At 41.3% G+C, this 21,139-nt stretch overlaps 2 protein-coding genes across 2 annotated transcripts; one reads left to right on the plus strand and one right to left on the minus strand.

Annotated features, from left to right (window-relative positions):
• Window positions 1-17,547: 17,547 nt before the first annotated feature.
• Window positions 17,548-19,060, minus strand: LOC5576144 (lipase 3). Its single transcript, XM_001662446.2, has 3 exons — window positions 18,920-19,060; window positions 18,062-18,781; window positions 17,548-17,995 (listed from the first exon to the last, which is right to left on the minus strand). The coding sequence occupies exons 1-3, from the start codon at window positions 19,010-19,012 to the stop codon at window positions 17,615-17,617; spliced, it is 1,194 nt and encodes a 397-aa protein (XP_001662496.1). The 5' UTR covers window positions 19,013-19,060; the 3' UTR covers window positions 17,548-17,614.
• A 371-nt stretch (window positions 19,061-19,431) lies between these two features.
• Window positions 19,432-20,798, plus strand: LOC5576147 (lipase 1). Its single transcript, XM_001662445.2, has 2 exons — window positions 19,432-20,302; window positions 20,362-20,798. Exons 1-2 carry the CDS (start codon window positions 19,481-19,483, stop codon window positions 20,743-20,745), a joined length of 1,206 nt encoding a protein of 401 aa, XP_001662495.2. The 5' UTR covers window positions 19,432-19,480; the 3' UTR covers window positions 20,746-20,798.
• The last annotated feature ends 341 nt before the right edge of the window (window positions 20,799-21,139 follow it).

Raw genomic sequence — 21,139 nt, forward strand, 5'->3', positions numbered from 1 at the left:
GCAGCTCCGTCAGACATAAAATATATCTTGTTGACAGTTAATTTGTGATCCAATCGCAAAAATCTATCATTTTAGATATGAATAAGTTGACAGATACAGAATCGTGGCGCAAATCTTCTGAAATTACAACAAAACTTAAATGATTGACTTTGCCATCTTGACGATAATATATTACAAACGGATGCAAAGTAGCTTGCTGAGCATTCCAATGATGGCTTTGAACTTCATCTTGAAGAATAAATGTGTAGTTTTCCGAAAAATCACAAATTACCACAAATTCACCTTCTATCAAATTGTTTTTTGTGTTGTTTAAAAATGTAGCTTGCTCTTTTTTGATGAAATCATGAGGTATTAGTTTCTCCAATTTACGAGTAAAATATGATACAAATTCATCAGACTGCTTTAAAAAAGTTTCAATATCACACCTGTGGGTTGTGACCCACTGTTCAAATTGTAATTCGTCAATGCCATTCTCTTCGATTTCTGATAACAAGCTTCATTCAAAGGTAGTAGAATCTGAAAATTTTTCACAACAACGTAAGGTGCAATCCACTGTTTTTGTTTCACATAATAAACTATCAGTAAAAAAATTTAAATCATGCAGTAAATTATATTTCTTTCAACATACGTACACATCATGTGTTCCAGAGCTAGTTAACAATTTACAATTCTTTGGTCTCAATTTTGCAAAAGATGAAAATCCTATTTGAACACCACTATGTAATTCAGTAAATCGATTAAACGACTCTCTTAATGTAGTCATCATTAACCTTTTGTGAATTGCCAGCCGCTTTCCGTCTCTCATTACAGAAACATAATCACGTTTGGCCAGGCATCACTCGGCTAGTTTCATCATCTTCGTAAAAGTTTACTACAATTTCTTTTGCTACATTACTTAGCCCGAAAGATGTACGAGATTTACTTGTTCCTTCTAATGACTGTTTAGCTTGTGTTGCCAAATACCTGGATGTATTAAATGTATCCATTATTTTCTGAACCGTCCATGACCTCGGCAACATTGAAAGTAGTTGGAGTTTTTCGTTCCTGGTGATACCGTCTTTAGAAAATTTATCTTTAATTTGTGCAATCATTTCATCAAACTCGTTAACCTTATCTCTGTCAATTTCATCAATTGTATTTAACTTGAATATTTCTCTTCTTATTTTTTCATTAGCTTCTTCATATTTTCGCTTTACAAAATTTATTGAATTCATTTTTTTTACGATCAATTGGAGATGTTGAAATACTGGATATTGATTTGTTAAAAATTTCAATATTTACACTTTGTGAACATTCACCAATTTCAGAATCAGTCGTATTGACCGAGGTCATTGACGGTACAGTTACCAAAGACTCCTGACTTGGAACGTTCATTTCAGTATCAGAAGTTACATGTTCATCACTGCTCGATGAGTCATCGCTACTAGATAGTTGAGTACAATTAGACAGTTTTAAACGACAAGAATCACAAATTTTAAGCTTACTATTTAATTTATTCTGTTCAGCAAATCCCAACAAAACCAATTTCTGAATATTATCATCCGTAAGACACTTTAATACATCTTGAACTGATATAATTCATTGCGAAAAAATGATATTTGTACAGCTTCACGCACAACAAAAATAAATACCTCTGTAAAACGCCACCTTAATCCACAATATAATGCTGTATCTTCTTTCGTAGCACGTCAATTTCACAGGCAAATAAACGTCACCTACAATCACTGAACAATAGGGTGCGGCTTATTTTTCAAAAGTTCTCAAAACCAAAATTTCGTGTGCTCTACTGAATTTAAATCACATTAAAAGAAAAACCTCAAAATCTGAGCCAAAAATTTTTACATTTAGAGAAGGTGCAAGCGTCTTGAAGGTGAATTTTCAAGTTATAAAAAATTACCTTCAGTGAAGTAAACATAACTTTGTTATTTTCCAACCAATTTCAAATCTTTTAGCATCATTATCTTCAAAATTAAATTTATGAAAACTTTGTAGAACATCAAATTTGTCTAAAATCAAAACTAGTCATAGTTTAAAATACTTTTATACAAATTTTTACTCATTTCACTAAAAATTTCAAATTAGTTGGACCATAACTTCTTGAATACTGAATCGATTCCGAATCTTTTTACATGTTTTTGAAGCGAACTTAGTTGTTTTCAAACTGCTCATATAACACATTTTTCTAAAAAATGGTTTTGCCTAAGTTTTTCACCAAAAACTATCCAAAAACATGATTTTTTAATGAAAAAATCAAATTTTTTTTGATTATTTAAGTTTTTTCGCCAGAAATTGCATTTTTTCTATAAAACTTAAATTAAGAAAGCATCTTTCCTTTATTACGAGTTGAATAGAGCATATATTTTTCAACATATGTTTTATATCCTGCAAATAAAGAATAAAATAATATGTTAATCTGTCCACAGTCCAGGAAGTCTCCTCATCTGCGCATACGGCAGCCAGTATTTATAGCTCAGAAATCTTGTAGGTACGAACAAGTAAAAGGTACCAGAGCCATGAGGAATATCACTTGATATAGGTAGACATGACAATATGAAAACATAGTTATGTTTCATAATTATTTAAAAATTGTTGCAAAGTCCTTCTCAAAGGTTTAACAATTGAGAAAAACCAGTTTCAGCTTTAGAGATAATATTTAACTGGCAAAAATTTGGAAAAACTGGCATTTTTCGTTAAAAAATCATGTTTTTGTGCAGTTTTTGCTGAATAACTTGCTCAAGACATTTATTTAGTGAAATGTGTTGTATAAACAGTTTGAAAACAATTAAAATAGCTTCAAAAGCATGAAAAAAGATTTGGAATCGGTTGAGTAATCATGAAGTTATGGTCAAACAAAGTTGAAATTTTTAGCAAAATGAGGAAAAATTTGGAATAAATTACTTTTAACTAAAACTTGTTTTAATTTTAGACAAATTTGATGTTCTACAAAGTTTTCGTAAATTTAATTTTGAAGGTTTTGATGCTAAAAGTTTTAAAATCGCTTGAAAAATAACAAAGTTATGTTTACTTCACTGAAGGTTATTTTTTATTACTTGAAAATTCACCTTCAAGGCGCTTGCGCCACCCCTAAATGTTAATATTTTTGGCTCAGATTTTGAGGATTCTCTTTCCATGTGATTTGAATTCAGTAGAGCACACGAATTTTTGGGTTTGAGAACTTTTGTAAAATAAGCCGCACCCTACTGAACAATCACTGTTGATACAACACTAATGTTCTCACGGTTTCAGACTTACCTTATATAGAGTAAAGTGGGGCAAAAGTTCGAGTGGGGTAAGATTTCTAGCTCAATTCAAAACAAATCTTATAAATGTCATTGTGATTCAAATGCTATTCAAGTATGAGACTTTTACTCCAAATATCATAAAAATCGATTGAGATTTGGAAAAATTATGGCTATTTGTTGTTTTTCGACGTGAATAATGTAATTTTTGGTCAAACTTTCGTTGCATGGAACCAATTGAAGATAAAATCTTTTTCAATATTTTATGTAGGGGCGTTTCTAGGCCTATCATAAGGTTGTTTTGGAGTGTATTGGATTTTGCATAAATACTTGAAAACAATTTTTGGCCCATAGTGGGGCAAAAGTTCGACCCATTTATAAAATCACGGAAAAATTTTCAAATTGCCTAAAATCCACATATTATCTTCAAATTTAGTTAAATTTGTCTGATCGTGTGGAAACTGTCACCAAAATTTCGCATTTCAACTTAGTTTTGCGAAAACCTGCTATTTTTGAGTATATTACAATTAACCCGGTTTTGGGTAATTTTTTGATGAAAATTGAGTGTGTATTTTTCGGCAAACATAAGTTTACGGCTGGTGTAAAGTATGCCTGACATAAAAGGATCGATATTTTGTGTTTTAGCCAGCGAACTTTTGCCCCACACTAGATTCGAACTCTTGCCCCACCGGTGGGGCAAAAGATCGAATAAGACAATCAATTTCGAAACTGTTATAACTAAAAATTGGCCAATATGTTGAAGGTTCACTGTATGGTATTTGTTTTGATTTAACTGGTATTGTTTTCCTGGAAACTTTGATTATACCACTAAGGTCGAACTTTTGCCCCACCTTACTCTACTACATAGGTACTTCACACCACGATGTTTTTGTACCGCATATTTTTCAATGATGATTGCTACAGTGATAAAACTTGACAACATAGCGCATTATTTTTGTACCCATGAAGTACGTTTAAAAAATATGCATCGTTTTTCTTTTATTCATTTACCATGTTCAAATGTATGGGTATGGGAAAAACGTGTTTGTTTATCATACCTACTAACACAGGCAAAAGTGATGAAAACCCTTGTGGAGCCTGTTTAGTAGAATGCCTGTAAATATACAAAAAGATGAGTAGTACTGTTCCTTTTAATTCTACTATTGTATCCTTCGACAGATACGCGTATTTCAACCTCAACTGTAAAGCCATCTTCAGTGTTGTATACTTGACTTGACATGGTTTGTGTTGTTGAAATCAAAATAAAATTTTACGGAATGGAGAAACACGAAATATGTTTGAAAAGGGCCTATTTCCCTTTTTTTATTTGAATATTTTATATAAGTATGAGTATATCTCGAAATTGATGCAACCTAGAAAAATTTTACTAATTTTACTTACTCTTCCGATGCATTTTCTGTACTATCAAATAAACATATAAAAAAATATTGTTTTCCCTTATTTCGATTTTTTTCAAAATTTGTAATATTTTATAAAATTATAACTTTTTTGTCCATATTTCTTCCATTATGAAACATTGTGCAATAAATCACATAAGTTGTCCCCTAAAACATGTCCAAAAATAATAAAAATTACAGATGCATTTTCATAGAAAATCGATTTTAATTTTTTTTTATTAAAAAAATCTGTCATTATTTTTTACTGTGCATATTTTTTTTTCCAAATAGTCCTCAACAATACCTACAGCAACCGCAAAATATATCCAAAAATTAAAAACATCAATGTTGCGGTTTTTAAGAACTATTAGCTTCAAATTTTCATTTGAAAATATCATTTATATTTTTTACCGTGCACTCTTTTTCCAATACTTAAGCATAAATGTTTTGATCAAACGCTCAATCAAAACATTTTTTTCTGGAATGGAGAAACACGAAAGATGCTTGAAAAGGGCCTATTTTTCTTTTTTTATTTGAAAATTTTATATAAATATTGTTGTATTGTTGTTGTATGTATTGTTTTCCTGGAAACTTTGATTATACCACTAAGGTCGAACTTTTGCCCCACCTTACTCTACTACATAGGTACTTCACACCACGATGTTTTTGTACCGCATATTTTTCAATGATGATTGCTACAGTGATAAAACTTGACAACATAGCGCATTATTTTTGTACCCATGAAGTACGTTTAAAAAATATGCATCGTTTTTCTTTTATTCATTTACCATGTTCAAATGTATGGGTATGGGAAAAACGTGTTTGTTTATCATACCTACTAACACAGGCAAAAGTGATGAAAACCCTTGTGGAGCCTGTTTAGTAGAATGCCTGTAAATATACAAAAAGATGAGTAGTACTGTTCCTTTTAATTCTACTATTGTATCCTTCGACAGATACGCGTATTTCAACCTCAACTGTAAAGCCATCTTCAGTGTTGTATACTTGACTTGACATGGTTTGTGTTGTTGAAATCAAAATAAAATTTTACGGAATGGAGAAACACGAAATATGTTTGAAAAGGGCCTATTTCCCTTTTTTTATTTGAATATTTTATATAAGTATGAGTATATCTCGAAATTGATGCAACCTAGAAAAATTTTACTAATTTTACTTACTCTTCCGATGCATTTTCTGTACTATCAAATAAACATATAAAAAAATATTGTTTTCCCTTATTTCGATTTTTTTCAAAATTTGTAATATTTTATAAAATTATAACTTTTTTGTCCATATTTCTTCCATTATGAAACATTGTGCAATAAATCACATAAGTTGTCCCCTAAAACATGTCCAAAAATAATAAAAATTACAGATGCATTTTCATAGAAAATCGATTTTAATTTTTTTTATTAAAAAAATCTGTCATTATTTTTTACCGTGAATATTTTTTTTTTTCCAAATAGTCCTCAACAATACCTACAGCAACCGCAAAATATATCCAGATATTAAAAACATCAATGTTGCGGTTTTTAAGAACTATTAGCTTCAAATTTTCATTTGAAAATATCATTTATATTTTTTACCGTGCACTCTTTTTCCAATACTTAAGCATAAATGTTTTGATCAAACGATAAACGATTTAGCTACGATTCGCTCAATCAAAACATTTTTTTTTCTGGAATGGAGAAACACGAAATATGCTTGAAAGGGGCCTATTTTTCTTTTTTTATTTGAAAATTTTATATAAATATGAGTATATCTCGAAATTGGTTTCTAGGTTGCATACCTAGAAAAAATTTACTCAAGTACTTTTCGATTGCAATTTTTCTGTACTTTCAAATAATCACATAAAAAATTTTTGTTTTCCTCTATTTCGATTTTTTTTTCAAAATCTGTAATTTTTTAAAAAATCATTACATTTTTGTCCATAATTCTTCCATTTTGAAACATTGTGCAATAAATCACATAAGTTGTCCCCTAAAACATATCCAAAAATAAAAAAAATCAAAACTGCGTTTCTGGAGAAAATCGATTTTAAAATTTTGTTTTTAAAATAAAAAAAATCTGTCATTATATTTTACCGTGCATATTTTTCTCCATATAGTCCTAAGCTGAGAGAGACTCGCGAAGAGGAAAAATATCAACGTCATATGCAGCCCAGATTCCCCTCTCACGAAACGTCAAATGCAGCCCACCGTCTTTATGGCTGAAAAAGTGAAAAGTATTGTGTTCAAAGTTAACTGTTATTAAAAACCTCTGTCGGCGGAGCAGTTTTTTCCAAAGTTGCTGATAAATCTAAGCAGAAGATCAATTATTTCTAATGTCTGCTACGTTTGCTGGCATGAAATTTCACTCAAACGGCTATTTATGATTCGATGTGATGCAAACTCAATCATTTTTTGCTGAGAGGTTCATGTGAGGATTTGAAGAGCATGCGCATAATTGGTATAAACACAAAGTGGAATAAGAAAAAAACTCAGCAATCACAGAAAAAGAAGACCGTCTTCGTGAGTCTCGTCTCAGGTCCTAAGCAATACCTACAACTTTGTAGAAGATCTCAAATCGATCGGACAAACCGTTTTCGAGTTACAGTTTTTTAAAGATTTGCAATGCATTTTCCGATACGCCCTTCTCAAAAATAAGGCGAGTTTTGAGTTAGTCTAGATTGATTTTGAAAAAAAAAAACAAAATATGCAAAGTATCTTAGTTTCACATACTTTTGACATCCAGAAAGTTTCATTGAATTCTGAAGGAGTGCTGCCAATCGCGTGTCTTCTTCTTCTTTGTGGCATTACGTCCCAACTGGGACAAAGCCTGCTTCTCAGATTAGTGTTCTTACGAGCACTTCCACAGTTATTAACTGAGAGCTTTCTTTGCCGATTGACCATTTTTGCATGTGTATATCGTGTGGCAGGTACGAAGATACTCTATGCCCTGGGAATCGAGAAAATTTCCTTTACGAAAAGATCCTCGACCAGCGGGATTCGAACCCACGATCCTCAGCATGGTCATGCTGAATAGCTGCGCGTTTACCGCTACGGCTATCTGGGCCCCTAATCGCGTGTCTAGTTGGCGTGAAATCCGTCAAAAGATTCACATTTCTAACATTTATTTAAACCCTTGTGTGGCGTGTAAGCGAGACTATTTTGGGATTTCTGGTACTCACTGCTGCAACTTGGTACATCTCCTTCATCGCGTTAGCCCACACGGCTGCTCCTACACTACCGTGTGGCCAAAAACTCACAGCGAGGCTGCTCGGGGTTGGTGATGGCGGACTGGCTGCATTCAGGAGGTGTAGCTGACGAAGATCCGACGAACAGGCGTCTTCCTTCATTGATGAGATCGGCACGGCCCAGGACGAGACCGGAATGACCGTGCCGAGAAGGGAACCTCCTTTAAGATTAGGGCTGAAGGCCTGAGGTATTTGTCCGAGATCGGAGGAAAGCAATTCCTTTGCTGTTAGGCTTGGAAGCCATCTTGACTTCCGAGCCGCCGTGTGTGATTCTTCTTAATAACGGATACGAGGTCCTGAAGAGGATGGATATTTTCCGTAAGGTTGGTCAATAGGAGAGCTCAAACCTAATTACCTGAACGGAGGCAGGCGACATCCCTAGATTTCACCCTTAAAAGAAGGATGGGGGGGTGTTAGTTACTATTTGCACTGCACTACACAATCTCACGATCTTACACACGGACGCCTGGTATTCTTCTGACCAATCTTCCTATTTTAAAAGATGGTTGTGCCCAGCAGTGTGCTATCATTTCTGCTGATTCTGCCTGTGCACTATTTTTGTGCGAGTTGGTCCCTTCAGCAATGTCTGTCGATTTGTTTACAGCGGTACGGATATTTCTCGCTTCCGTGTAGCCTAGTGTATCTCCTTTTTTTAAACGTAAATTTTTACAACAACATAAAATCATACAAATACGAAAATCTAAAAATTGAAACCAACCGGTTATAAACTCGTCAAAATAAGCCATTATAGAACCTTCAAATCGATGCCGATGTAACGAATTTCACTTCGAATCCAATATTTTAGTTATCAGTATCATTACCTTCAAGGAAGCGAGGTCACCACTGAATATTTGAGTCGTTGGTGTATCCTTCAGACGTTTAAAGTTAAAATGGCACATAAGAAGGCCAAATTTAGAGTTGAATGAACTTTCAAATTCAAGACTTGAACTGACTTCAAAAAATATTTGAATAAATTTGGAATATATTTTGCTTAAAATTGTAATACTACTTGGAACCTCTTCTTCTTCTTCTTTCTGGCGTTACGTCCCAACTGGGACAAAGCCTGCTTTTCAGATTAGTGTTCTTATGAGCACTTCCACAGTTATTAACTGAGAGCTTTCTTTGCCGATTGACCATTTTTGCATGTGTATATCGTGTGGCAGGTACGAAGATACTCTATGCCCTGGGAATCGAGAAAATTTCCTTTACGAAAAGATCCTCGACCAGCGGGATTCGAACCCACGACCCTCAGCATGGTCATGCTGAATAGCTGCGCGATTACCGCTACGGCTACTTGGAACCTATTATATCTTATATACGCTTATTTCGTATATTTTTAATAACAAGGTAAATTAAACGCTGCATTTAATTGCAAAAAAAAGTAGAAAGATTGAGTTATGTGAGGAATTAATGAAGTGTAATTGAATTGAAAAGCAGGCTTAGAAAAATATCAGTATGGAAACTGTTACGGTCACGCGAGTCCGAGGTGGCCGTTCGGAATGAGAGTGATTAAACGCGACACGTAAACTAATAACACATTAAAAAGGATATATTTAACGGTATAAAATAACAATGGTGGAAATGAGATGTTCGCGGTTTCTTGGCTTCTTTTTAACTAACTCAATAGTTGCGTGCTGTCACGGCGTCGACGAGATGACAGCTTCACTGCCATCCGTGAGCCCAGCTGGTGAAGTTGTTGATTTGGGTTGTTCAAGGTCCCAACATCTCCCCTCTAATATCGGAGGTACGGCTGGAATCTCTGAGGCGCTCTTCGGGCACGCGAAGAGCGGCGAGGTGCCGGGGCAGCTGATTCTTGTTGAGGTTCAATGGCAGATTGGAAGTCCGGTGTAGCGGAGTCTGCCCTGGACGCCGAGACTTGCACAGAGCTCGACGAGGAAGCGGATGATATTGCTGATAAAGACGATAGGAGTTCCGGTGACTGTACCGGCAGATGAACACTTGCGTTGGGAGTCGACGAAGGGTGAATTTGTCCCACTGAAGGCGTTGGATTTGGTGGAATGGTTGGTGATCGTGGAACGGGTAGATTCCACGCATCGAGCAAGATGTTGATGGGCAGTTTAACACTGTTTCCAAGTTGTGCCTTCACATGATGATCAGATTCATTTCGATCCTTCAATTGATTGACGTGGGACCGAACGAGCCTTCGGTTGTCAACCCAAACATTGTACATTACGTTGCCAACTTTTTCCAGTACAACTCCTGGTGCCCAATGCCAGTTGTTGTTGATGTAGAGCTTCGCAAAGACTTTATCAGCTCGATGGTAGCTTCGCTTCACTTTGTGGGCCTCGTTGTACGTCGATGAATGGTTGGTAGGCGGACGAAGTAGCTTCATACACGTCCGGATTGGACGACCGAACACGTTTTCTGCAGGCGACTTACCATCGGGAGCAGATGGATTTGGTGTGCTTCTGTACGTAATTAGGAAAATATTGAGTGCTTCACGTACTGTTCCTCTTCCCTCCTGGATTTTTTTGATGGATCTCTTAAACGTGTCCACAAATCTTTCGGCTTGGCCGTTAGATTGTGGATGAAAGGGCGCAGTGGTGAGATGATCTATGCCGTTTTCCGCGCAAAATGCTTGAAATGTTGCACTAGCAAACTGCGGTCCATTATCGCTCACCAACGTTGCAGGCATACCAAATCGTGCGAAGACGTCCTTGAGAATTGACACCGTGGCTGCTGTGGTCGTACTGCGTGTCGAAATGATTTCTGGCCATTTTGAGTACGAGTCCACAATGATGAGATAGTATTCTCCGATAATCGGTCCAGCATAATCTATGTGGACCCGATCCCATGGTTTGGTCGAACGGGGCCACGGTACCGGTACTGATTTTGGTGGGGTCTTCGCTGCGCTGGCACAATGTCGGCAAGATTTGACGTAGTCGACGATGTCCTTGTCCAAAGATGGCCAGTACACGTACGATCGAGCAATCGCTTTCATACGTTGAATACCAGGGTGTCCATGATGAAGTTGGTCTAGGCAGCGCCGGCGGTACGTTGAAGGGATGACCAGACGATCGCCGAAAAGTATGCAACCTTGAACCGTGGTAAGTGAGTCCTGACGGTTGCAAAATTGCTTCAATTCCGGTTCGGCGGCTGTCTTCATCGTTGGCCAGCCTTCGTGCATGTAGCGATATACCTTCTTTGTGATTGGATCGGACTGAATAGCTTTCTGTACGAGCCTGAAACTCAACGGAAGGGAATTAATAGTATCGGAAGCAACTGACCTGATATCGTCCTCAAGAGTGACCGAGGCGATAACGTAATCCTCATCCGGTCGAACGTGCTGACTGATGAGTCGTGAAAGCACGTCAGCATTGCCGAATTTCGCTGTTGGGACATGCTCCATGGTGAAGTCGTACAGCAATAGGGTCAAAGCCCAACGTTTGGGCGCAACGCAGGCGATTTGACGTATATACTGGGATTCCCTTCTTAGAGCCGAATATCCGCAAAAGTGGGGCATGGTCAGTTTGCAGATGGAATCGGCGACCGAAGAGCATTCGGTGGAACTTCGTTACCGCAAATATGATCGCGAGGCCTTCGCGGTCGGGTTGACTATAGTTTCGCTCTGCTGGTGTTAGTGCTCGTGATGCATGTTGTACAACCTTTATGGAGCCATCCGGAAATTTATGGCTAATTGTGGCACCAACACCAACAGACGACGCATCTGCTGATACAACGATGGGAAGGCTCGGGTTGTAATGAGTAAGGAGCAAATCGGATGATAAAATCTCCTTGAACCTCGTGAATGCCTGCTGGCACTCTGGTGTCCAACGAAACTTTGCACCAGCCTTCAGAAGTTCGTCCAACGGATAACGAAGCGATCTCATTCCTGGGACAAACTTCCCGTAATAATTTACAGCCCCAAGGAACGAGCGAACACCGGAGACGTCGGTTGGAGGAGCCATTTCGGTGATAGCTTGAATCTTTGCTGGATCAGGTCGAAGTCCCTGGCGGTCGAGCATGAAGCTGAGGTACTTGATTTGCAGTTGCGTGAAAGTACACTTTTCCGGACGGACCGTAAAGCCATACTCTTGAATTCGGGCCAAAACAGCTTGCAGATTCCGTGCATGCTCTGCCGCATCTTTTCCGCCTACAACCACATCATCAAGGTAACCAGAAGTGCATGGAAGACCGGCAAGCATGGTATCGATTAATTGTTGGAATGCGCCCGGTGCTGTTTTCACTCCTGGCGGTAAGCGGTTATAGCGGTACAATCCCCGGTGAGTGTTAATCGTGAGTAGATCCCGACTGCCTTCATCAACCTCAACCTGAAGGAAGGCTTCAGACAGGTCGATTTGACTGAACACGGTGCAATTGGCCAACTTGGCGAAAATGTCTTCTGGTAAAGGCAGGGGATATTGGTGCGGCTGTAAGGCATCGTTGAGGCCGGTCGAATAATCTCCGCATATACGGATGGTGCCGTTGGCCTTGCGCACAACTACGATCGGGGCCGCCCAATTCGAAAAATGAACCGGTGAAATGATGTTGGCTCGTTCAAGCCTGTCAAGCTCGTCATCCACCGCATTGTACATGGCGTATGCCACAGGACGTTTAGGGCGAAACACCGGAACCGCTCCTGGCTTGAGCTCCAGCTTTACCTTCGTTTTGTTGCACAGCCCTAATTCGTCTCTGAATACTGCTGGAAATGCAGCCTTGAGGGAATCTATGCAGGATGAGGGACTGGTGATATTGTTGCAGTAGGTGTTGATGGGTACCGACCACAACCCGAACGCATCCAGAATGTCGATTCCGGCCAGATGGAGAGATTTGTCTACCACGTAGAATTCGGCTTGCCGCTGCTCTCCGTTGATAGTAATGGCACTTTCAAACTTGAAAAGCAGCTCCAGTGGATCACCAGAGGCTGTTGCGGCTCGTTCCGTAGCTGGTAGTTTTGGCGGCTTGCCAATTTTCTCCCACGTTCGCTTTGCCACGATGCTGATGTCGGACCCAGTGTCCAACTGAAGGCGCACATCCACTCCATTGATTTGGGCTTGAACGAAACGACGTTTTTCGTTAACGGTATTTACCAAGAGACTTACTGTTTTGGCTGAGAAGGCTCCATGTTGGTATTTCCGTTTGAATCCTGATGATTTTGGACTCTTCTTAGCACTCGAGCAATACCCTTCGCGATGGCCGGTGAGGCCACATTCGTTGCATTTGTGCTGCTTGTACGAACAGTCCCGGTTGAAGTGCATTGCTCCACAGCACCAGCAAGGGGTTGCTGGTCCGTTTTTCGGCCGTTTCGCTTCTGCTCCGGTGGATCGGTCGCCTGGCTTCGGTGGATACTTGTTGAACTGCTTCTTCTTCTTCACGAACTGAACTGCTGCAGATAATGGTGCTTCGATCATTGCCGTATCGTGCTTCAGACACAGCAATCGCTGGCAATCTTCCGACAGCTGTTCGAGCGTGACGTCCACTCGCTCTTCTATTTTCGACAGCAATCTCGTTCGCACTTCTCCGTCTCCTTCCGACTTAAGACCGCAAACGAACATTAAGCATTTAAATTGCTCTTCTGACATTTTGCTCAGTTCGAACTCAACACAGTTCTTGTTGATTCGACAGGCGAATGAGATAAAATCTTCCGTCGGTTGTTTTGCGGTTTGCAAACACCGATATCGTTTGCTCACGACGGACTCTACAGCACCGAAAAGCGTTTTCAGTTTCTGAACGGTCTCGTCGAATGAAAAATCTTTCGGAACCTTGGGTAAGATAAAACTTACGTAGCGCTCATGTTCCACAGCTCCTAATTTGCGCATGAGCAACCGGACCTTCGCCTCACCGTCGAGACGAGCAGCGTCTTTCTCAAAGAGGTCATCATACCTGGCGTACCAAGCCGCGAACGTGACGTTCCCCTCCGGCTCGTACCGGAACTCTTTTATATTGTTCGCCAGCGAATCAAGAATAATCTCAGGATTGGGAGGTACCTGAACTCGAATCGATGACAATGCTTGGTGAAAGAGAGTTTGCTGCTGCTGCATGAATTCTTGTTGTTGCTTCATGAGTTGGTGTGCGAACACCTGCTGTTGCTGGAAGAGGTGGGCAAAAATCGCTTCGGTGGATGTCGGCTGCTGATTTGGAGCTGATGGTGGAGGAGGATGATGGACGACGTTTGGCTGCGGATGGTGATTTTGCTGTCCTCCGGGAAGTTGGAATGCTCCTGCAGGTGGTTGCTGACCACGTTGTCCGCTGACTCCTGCTGCATCATTCCCCAAATTGTGGTTATGTTCTTCATCCATACTGAGCCGTCGTCTTTTCCGCGTTGGTGGCAATCATTTCAGAAAATAAAAGCTCTTATGCAATCTCCCCCAATACTGAAGTATTATGATTTAAATGCGCCTGTAACGCTATCAGTGGATGCAAGCTCACACGCACTTGGGGCCGTTTTGCTACAACAGGGTCGCCCAGTAGCGTACGCATCCAGAGCGTTAACTTCTTCGGAGATGAATTATCCCCAAATTGAAAAAGAAGCTACCGCAATACGGTATGCTTGCTCGAAGTTTCACCAATACATATATGGTAAAAGGCTAACAATTGAAACAGACCACAAACCATTAGAGTCAATTTTTCGTAAGCCACTTGATCGAGCTCCCCCACGTCTCCGTAGAATCAGATTAGAGGTTGCCCAATATAACCCAACAGTTGTGTACGTAAAAGGAGCTAACATTCCTATCCCTGATATCTTAAGCCGCGATGTTGCCAATACTGCAATAGCTGAGGATGACGAGCAGTTAGAAGTTCATATTGTATTACAGATGACCAAAAGCGCAAGCGCGGAGTTGAAGCAGCACACCGATAAGGATTATGAAATGCAGTCTCTGAAGTCCGTAATATTACAAGGTTGGCCAGAAACTATAAATCAGTTGATTCCCGAACTTCGTAAATACTGGAATTTTCGAGACGAGATGGCAGTTTACGATGGACTAATTTTCAAGTCAAACCAAGTACTGATTCCGCAACCGTTGAGGAAGGCTATGTTGGTGAAGATACATAGTGGTCATGCGGGAATTCAAAGTTGTATTCGAAGGGCCAAGCAGGTGTTGTTCTGGATAGGCATGGGTAACGACATTCAGAAAATGGTGGAAACTTGCTCAATTTGTCAGCGTCATCAACGGAGTAATACAAAAAGCACTATCATTCTGAAGGACATTCCTGGACTTCCATTTGAAAGGGTTGCGTCCGACCTGTTCCATTTTAAGGGGAAAGAGTACCTCCTTATCGTCGACAGTTATTCTGGCTATTTCGACATAAAGCAGCTATCCGAAACAACGTCTAAGCGAATCATCAAACATTTGAAAGAATGGTTCTCGATCCACGGTATTCCTCAAGTCTTGGAGTCGGACAATGGCCCTCAATACGCCTCGGCTGAGTTTCGTCAATTCAGTCGTCAGTGGGGATTCGAACATCAAACGTCAAGTCCTCATTTTCCCAGGGCGAACGGATTAGCTGAACGATATGTACAGGTTGCTAAATCGATGCTGAAGAAGTGCAGCGAGGACCAATCAGATATCCATTTGGCCTTACTTCACATGCGGAATACACCACGTAGTAGCTGCATACCATCACCTAACGAAAGACTCATGGGTCGATTGGTACGTTCCAACATGCCAATGACGTTGGAAGCACTCAGGCCTAGAGTAGCGGTGAATGTTCAGCAGCTATTGGAACGTGAACGAGGAATCCACAAGGATTATGCAGATAAAGGAAGCAAAGAACCACCAAAATTCGTTGGAAGTGAGAAAGTTCTCATTCAGGATCAAGCGTCGCAAAGATGGACACATGGAACCGTATTGAAACCACTTGACGAAACCCGTTCGTATCTAGTGACCGATGGCGAGAGAACACTGAGGAGGAATGCTCATCATTTGCGCAAGCTACGAGGAGGATTGGAAGAAAGTGTGCAAGAAACCGAACAAGAAACGGCAAGCGACTCCAATGATACTCGACGTGAATCACCAGCTGGGACCAGCATGAACCGAAGTCAAGTTTTGTTAAGTGAAACATCAAGTGGAACCGCACCTTCGACAACATGTGTAACTCGGTCTGGGCGTACAGTGAAACCTAAGAGGTTCGATGAATTTCAATATTATTAAGAAAGGAAGATGTAACGTATAAGAGTAACATGTGTTTATTGGAATACCTTCACATAACAGTATCTTGTACCTTACCTTTATACCATGAACCATACCTGACAATAAAGATCATTGATTGACTCGTAACTAGCTTACATTCATAATAATGGGTAAAAAAACCACTTGTCGTTATTTGAAGCAAAAACTGTGGAAGATTTTTGTCGCGGATTATATTTCATCAATTACTTAAAAGAATCAGAATAAGTAGTTATTTTGTGCACAAAATTTGTATAACAAAGACTAATTCAACTTTTCACTAAAGCAGCGCCTTCAAAAATCAACGAAAAGTGGCAATTTAGGAGCAATCCGGAGCAGGAAGACACGGAACAAAGCCACGGATAGAGAATTTCCAAGAATGTGGATGTACCGGAGAAATCAACGAATTAAAGTTTCAATTTTCATCATATTTATAAATATGATCCAATAAAATGATTTACATAAAATACTGCATGTGTTGTGTCGCCTAATAAGCTTGAAATTCCATTTAAAATCGCTGTTTCCGTATGTGTCGGCAAGAGGGGGGTATTTTTTACCCATTTTTGAAAAAATGGTGAGGGGTAAATTATACCCTTTTTCTGAAGTTCGTGGCAAATACCCTTTAATGAGTAAGTGGACAATACCCATTAAATGAGTTATGCCACTTTTCTTTGAAATGGGTACGAAAGTACTCATTAATGGGTACTTCAAAAGTAGCGTGTAGGGATTTCAAGGGATATAACTTGTGTCCCCACAAGTAATATTCCTTGATTGATATTACAGAACCTCACACTGCGAATATTTCCAGGAATTCATGATTGAATACCGGTACTTACGGGTTTTCAGCGTGTATTCACAAATATTATCGGGTATTCATGGATATTCAGAGGTGTTCACGAATACTAACGATTAGTCAGAGTATTCAAAGACGCTTCACGAGCATGCATAATACATCCTGATTGTAGTATCCCAATCCACTAAGCAGCTTTTTACAAACAAATCAAACTCCCGGATAAGATAATTCAAAATTATAGTCAACTTTCGATAACTCTATATTGAAAAAAAAAAAACATCGAGTTAGCGAGGTGTCGAGTTACAGAACACAAAATCAGTGCAACTGAGATTCAAGGGACCTTCGAGGTAGCAATGGAAACGAGCTCATCATGATCAGCAAAATTTATGTCGAGCGACATAAAATACATTTTTTATAGCGTAAGTTGACCCTACCTTAGGGTACGCACAATGACGCACACAAAAAGAAATCAATTCTACTTTCAGAGCTCTCTCCAAACTTCCAAATCGATTTACGTTGTGTCGCGTGACAAAGCTAAGCCCGAAATGAAAACAATAATCACTTGCTCGATTGTAATCCACAAAGCCCACACACACCAGATAACGAAATTGCTCAATTGCACCACACTGCAAGCTAACTGGAATTTCCCGGCGCTTTTGTTCTTTGTCCCAGTATGTAGTTGACGTTCGCCGTCGGACCCCCATCGGAACCGATTTCGGACACGCGATTAGATAAGGTAAAAGTCGGATCGTCGTAAATTAATTAAACTTAGTTTAGAAAGACGTCATGTTTATTGGTTGCTCTCATCAAGGGGGGCGGCTCTAGGCGTATGCCCTCAGATCCGACAGCAATTCGTCGTACAGTAGCGGCCGCACGTTGATGGCCCAGATGAAGTCCATGTGGTTGAACTGCGGTTGGCGTACGAGGTACTGCTTGTGGATGTTGGGAAGTTCCCGGCGCAGCAGTTCAACGTCTTCCGGAGCCGCCAGCCAGTCGTTGGTGCTGTGGTAGAGCAGGGTCGGAGCCTGGACGTTGTCGAAGTTGTAGCGCGGGGGAACCATAGAACCGTACCGGACCATGTTCAACGTAGGTCCGTGGTCATACTGGCGGAAGATTCGGGACCGGATGGTTTGCGCGTGGTGGATCATCTGCATGGCCGATGCACCGGCAGGGGAGTGCGCGTGGATCACCGGAAGCATAGTCTGTTTTGAATAAGAGATTTGAGAGTTAAGACGGGATCTGAACATCGCGAAGTTGAGAGAACTTACGTAGTTGACCTCCTGAGTGTTGAAGCCGGCAATCAGGAAGGTATTGATGGTACACATCTGCTGGAAAGGTGCTCCATCGTGGCAGTTGTCCAGTCCGCCTTGAATGTCCATCTCGTTGGTTGGTGCAAAGTACCAGGTTCCCATCATCTGCATCATCAGCTCGGTGGTGTGCAGGAAGGTGGCCAAGAAGATGACATAAGGGCTACGGGTGTGGTGCATGTAAGCCGCCGGAGCCAGCAAGTGAGCGCTCTTGACTCGACGGTTGTAGTACGGATGCTGCGACATCATGACCCAGAAGGCGGTCGTTCCCTGCGAATGGCCCACGTACTGCAGACCTTGCTGTCCCGTTCTCGCGAGGATGTAATCGATCATGTTCGGGATGTCGATGCTGCCTACTTCGTGCCACGAAAAGTCCCAGAACTGCTGGGTCGAGTTGTTCCGCGTTCGGTGACGATTGGAGTAGCGATTGCCGCGGCCATTGCCCAGCCAAACGTCGTATCCGGCATCGGCCAGCATGTAGACCAAGCTAGTCTGCGGTCCCATCAGGATGTAGTCGGCTGAAGAACTCAGCATGCCGTGCTGCAGCAGAACTACGGGCTTTCCGGGCGCCGGTGGGGACATGGGGCTTCCCGGGCAGCGGTGAACTCCGAGGAGGTAGCCATCATCGGTTTCTACGATGTGCTCTTCGGCTGGATAACCGTACTTTCGTAAGAGTCCAAGCTGTTTGGGGATGAAACGACACAATTAGTATGCCTTGCATGAAGTTGCACTTAGAGATGTAGCGATATAATCAGTTCTACGAGTCGTGCACTTTGAACACTTGTAACATCACTAACCGCGTCTCATTCAGGAACTTACCGCGTCCAAATGGGCGTCCTCTATAATATCCGGATGGATCTGCGCATCCACGGCAAACACTAGTGCGGCAAAGACTAGAAGCAACTGTTTCATTCTATGTTGATCACTTGGAAATATTTGATAAACTGTCCCCAAATTTTCGCCCGAGGAATTTTATATAGTAATTTCCTTATCACACCTCCAGAAGTGCGTCGTGGTCGGGGCTATGGCCGGGAGTGTGTATCGATAAGATTAAAAACTCTGGCAGGTTATCCCAAACCCCCCGCGCTTATTGACTTCTGTTCAAACGGTAATTTACTAAATTTGGACTCAGAATTTACAACTGATACGAGCGCGTCGCGGAAAACTAGAATAATCCAGCCGGGAGCATTAGTCAGCTGATTCCAGTCGATTAAGCCTTCGGTGCATTTTGTGCAACACCTGGCCGATGGTCTTATCTACGGAAGAGATACCCTATCAAGTGAAACTACTCGATAGTTGTCAATCAGTTTGTAAACAAACAAACTATATTTAAGTGCCAGCGCTTTCAATGAGTTACTGCACAGTTCTCCGTCGAACGCCATGGAGAAGTTACTCACCTCTATCTTACTAGCGACGCTTATCGCGTTGATTCACGCAGCTCCATCGTACGACGACGCGACTCGAGCATTTCAAGTGGAAGACGCAGATGCCCGGCTCACCGTTCCGCAGCTAATCCAAAAGTATAACTACCCCGTGGAAGTTCATCACGCCACAACCGAAGATGGCTATGAGTTGGAACTTCATCGCATCCCCAGCCTACCTGGATCTCCGGTGGTTTTCCTCATGCATGGCTTGCTGTGTAGTTCGGCCGACTGGATCATCATAGGTCCGAATAACGCCTTAGCGTACCTCCTCGCCGATCAGGGCTATGACGTATGGATGGGAAACGCTAGAGGAAATCGATATTCCCGACGGCACACAGCTCTAACTCCAAACATGCACGCCTTCTGGCAGTTCTCCTGGCACGAGATAGGCTACTACGATCTCCCAGCCATGATCGATTTTACCCTCAATCAAACCAATCAAAGCAAGCTGCACTACATCGGCCATTCGCAAGGGACCACCACGTTTTTCGTAATGGCCTCCACCCGACCAGAATACAACGAGAAAATCCGCTTGATGCAAGCTTTCGCACCGGTTGCGTTCACCGAACACGTGCGAAGTCCCCTTCTGAAGGTCATGTCGCGCTTCCAAAACTCGCTGACCGCCCTGTTCGACACGTTCGGCGTTGGAGAGTTCCTTCCGAACAACGCCATCTTGCACGAGGTTGCCCAACTGTTCTGCTCGAAGGACGTCGACCGGAATTTGTGCTTGAACGTCATCTTCCAGATAGCCGGGTCTGATCCGGACCAGGTGGAAACGGTAAGTTCGGTATCCGTAACTTGTGGATTTCATCTTCACCATCCCCGATTCAATTTCAGCAAATCGTTCCGATTTTGATTGGCCACACCCCAGCCGGAGCGGCCACCAAACAGGTCGTCCATTTCGCTCAGGGGATGCGCTCCCATATCTTCCGGCGGTATGACTTTGGGAAAATTAAGAACCTGGCCGTTTACGGGACCCCACAGCCGGCGGAGTACAACGTGACTGTCATCAGCGTCCCAATAATGATGTACTACGGACTGAACGACTATCTGGCCGAGCCGAAAGATGTGCTGCGGTTGTCCGGTATGTTCCGGAATCTGGAGGGATGCAAGCAGATGGCGATAGACAGCTTCAACCATTTGGACTTTCTGATGGCCAGAGATGTGAGGGGTTTGCTGTACGATGAGGTGATTGGGAGGATTCGCGAGTGGCGCGATTGATTGGAGCGGGAATCTCGTAGAAATAAAATGATGCTTTAAAGTATAAGTTTGGAGTTGACTTTGTTTAAGATTTCGTATTGAAACCAATGATTTCACATAAAGTAACATTATACAGGCTACTCTCCCTTACTTGATATATCGTACTCGATATTGAGCTTGAGAACCGTAGAGTTTTTCATGGCTACCTTGTGACTTACAGGCCGCGTTACTACCAGCGTAAATCAGACCCCGTCTCCAAGCCTCAGGGTCGGCGCTACGCTCGTGACACTCTGCGGAACAAAACACTTACAGATTGGCTCAAGTAAAAACTCCCTCTATTTCCTGGTCTCTTGTACACTTTCACTTTATTCTTTGACGTCTTACTTCCTTTTCTATTCTTGCGTCCCACAACATT

Source organism: Aedes aegypti, chromosome 1, assembly GCF_002204515.2.
Source record: "Aedes aegypti strain LVP_AGWG chromosome 1, AaegL5.0 Primary Assembly, whole genome shotgun sequence".
Classification (NCBI taxonomy): domain Eukaryota; kingdom Metazoa; phylum Arthropoda; class Insecta; order Diptera; family Culicidae; genus Aedes; species Aedes aegypti.

Bases quoted from the DNA above. Each gene is read 5' to 3' on its own strand.
- LOC5576144 (XM_001662446.2), bottom strand. From the start codon at position 19,012: ATGAAACAGTTGCTTCTAGTCTTTGCCGCACTAGTGTTTGCCGTGGAT. The intron at 18,782-18,919 runs GTAAGTTCCTGA...ATCCCCAAACAG, and splicing joins AGGACGCCCATTTGGACGCG to CTTGGACTCTTACGAAAGTA. The intron at 17,996-18,061 runs GTAAGTTCTCTC...TATTCAAAACAG, and splicing joins ACACTCAGGAGGTCAACTAC to ACTATGCTTCCGGTGATCCA.
- LOC5576147 (XM_001662445.2), top strand. From the start codon at position 19,481: ATGGAGAAGTTACTCACCTCTATCTTACTAGCGACGCTTATCGCGTTG. The intron at 20,303-20,361 runs GTAAGTTCGGTA...ATTCAATTTCAG, and splicing joins ATCCGGACCAGGTGGAAACG to CAAATCGTTCCGATTTTGAT.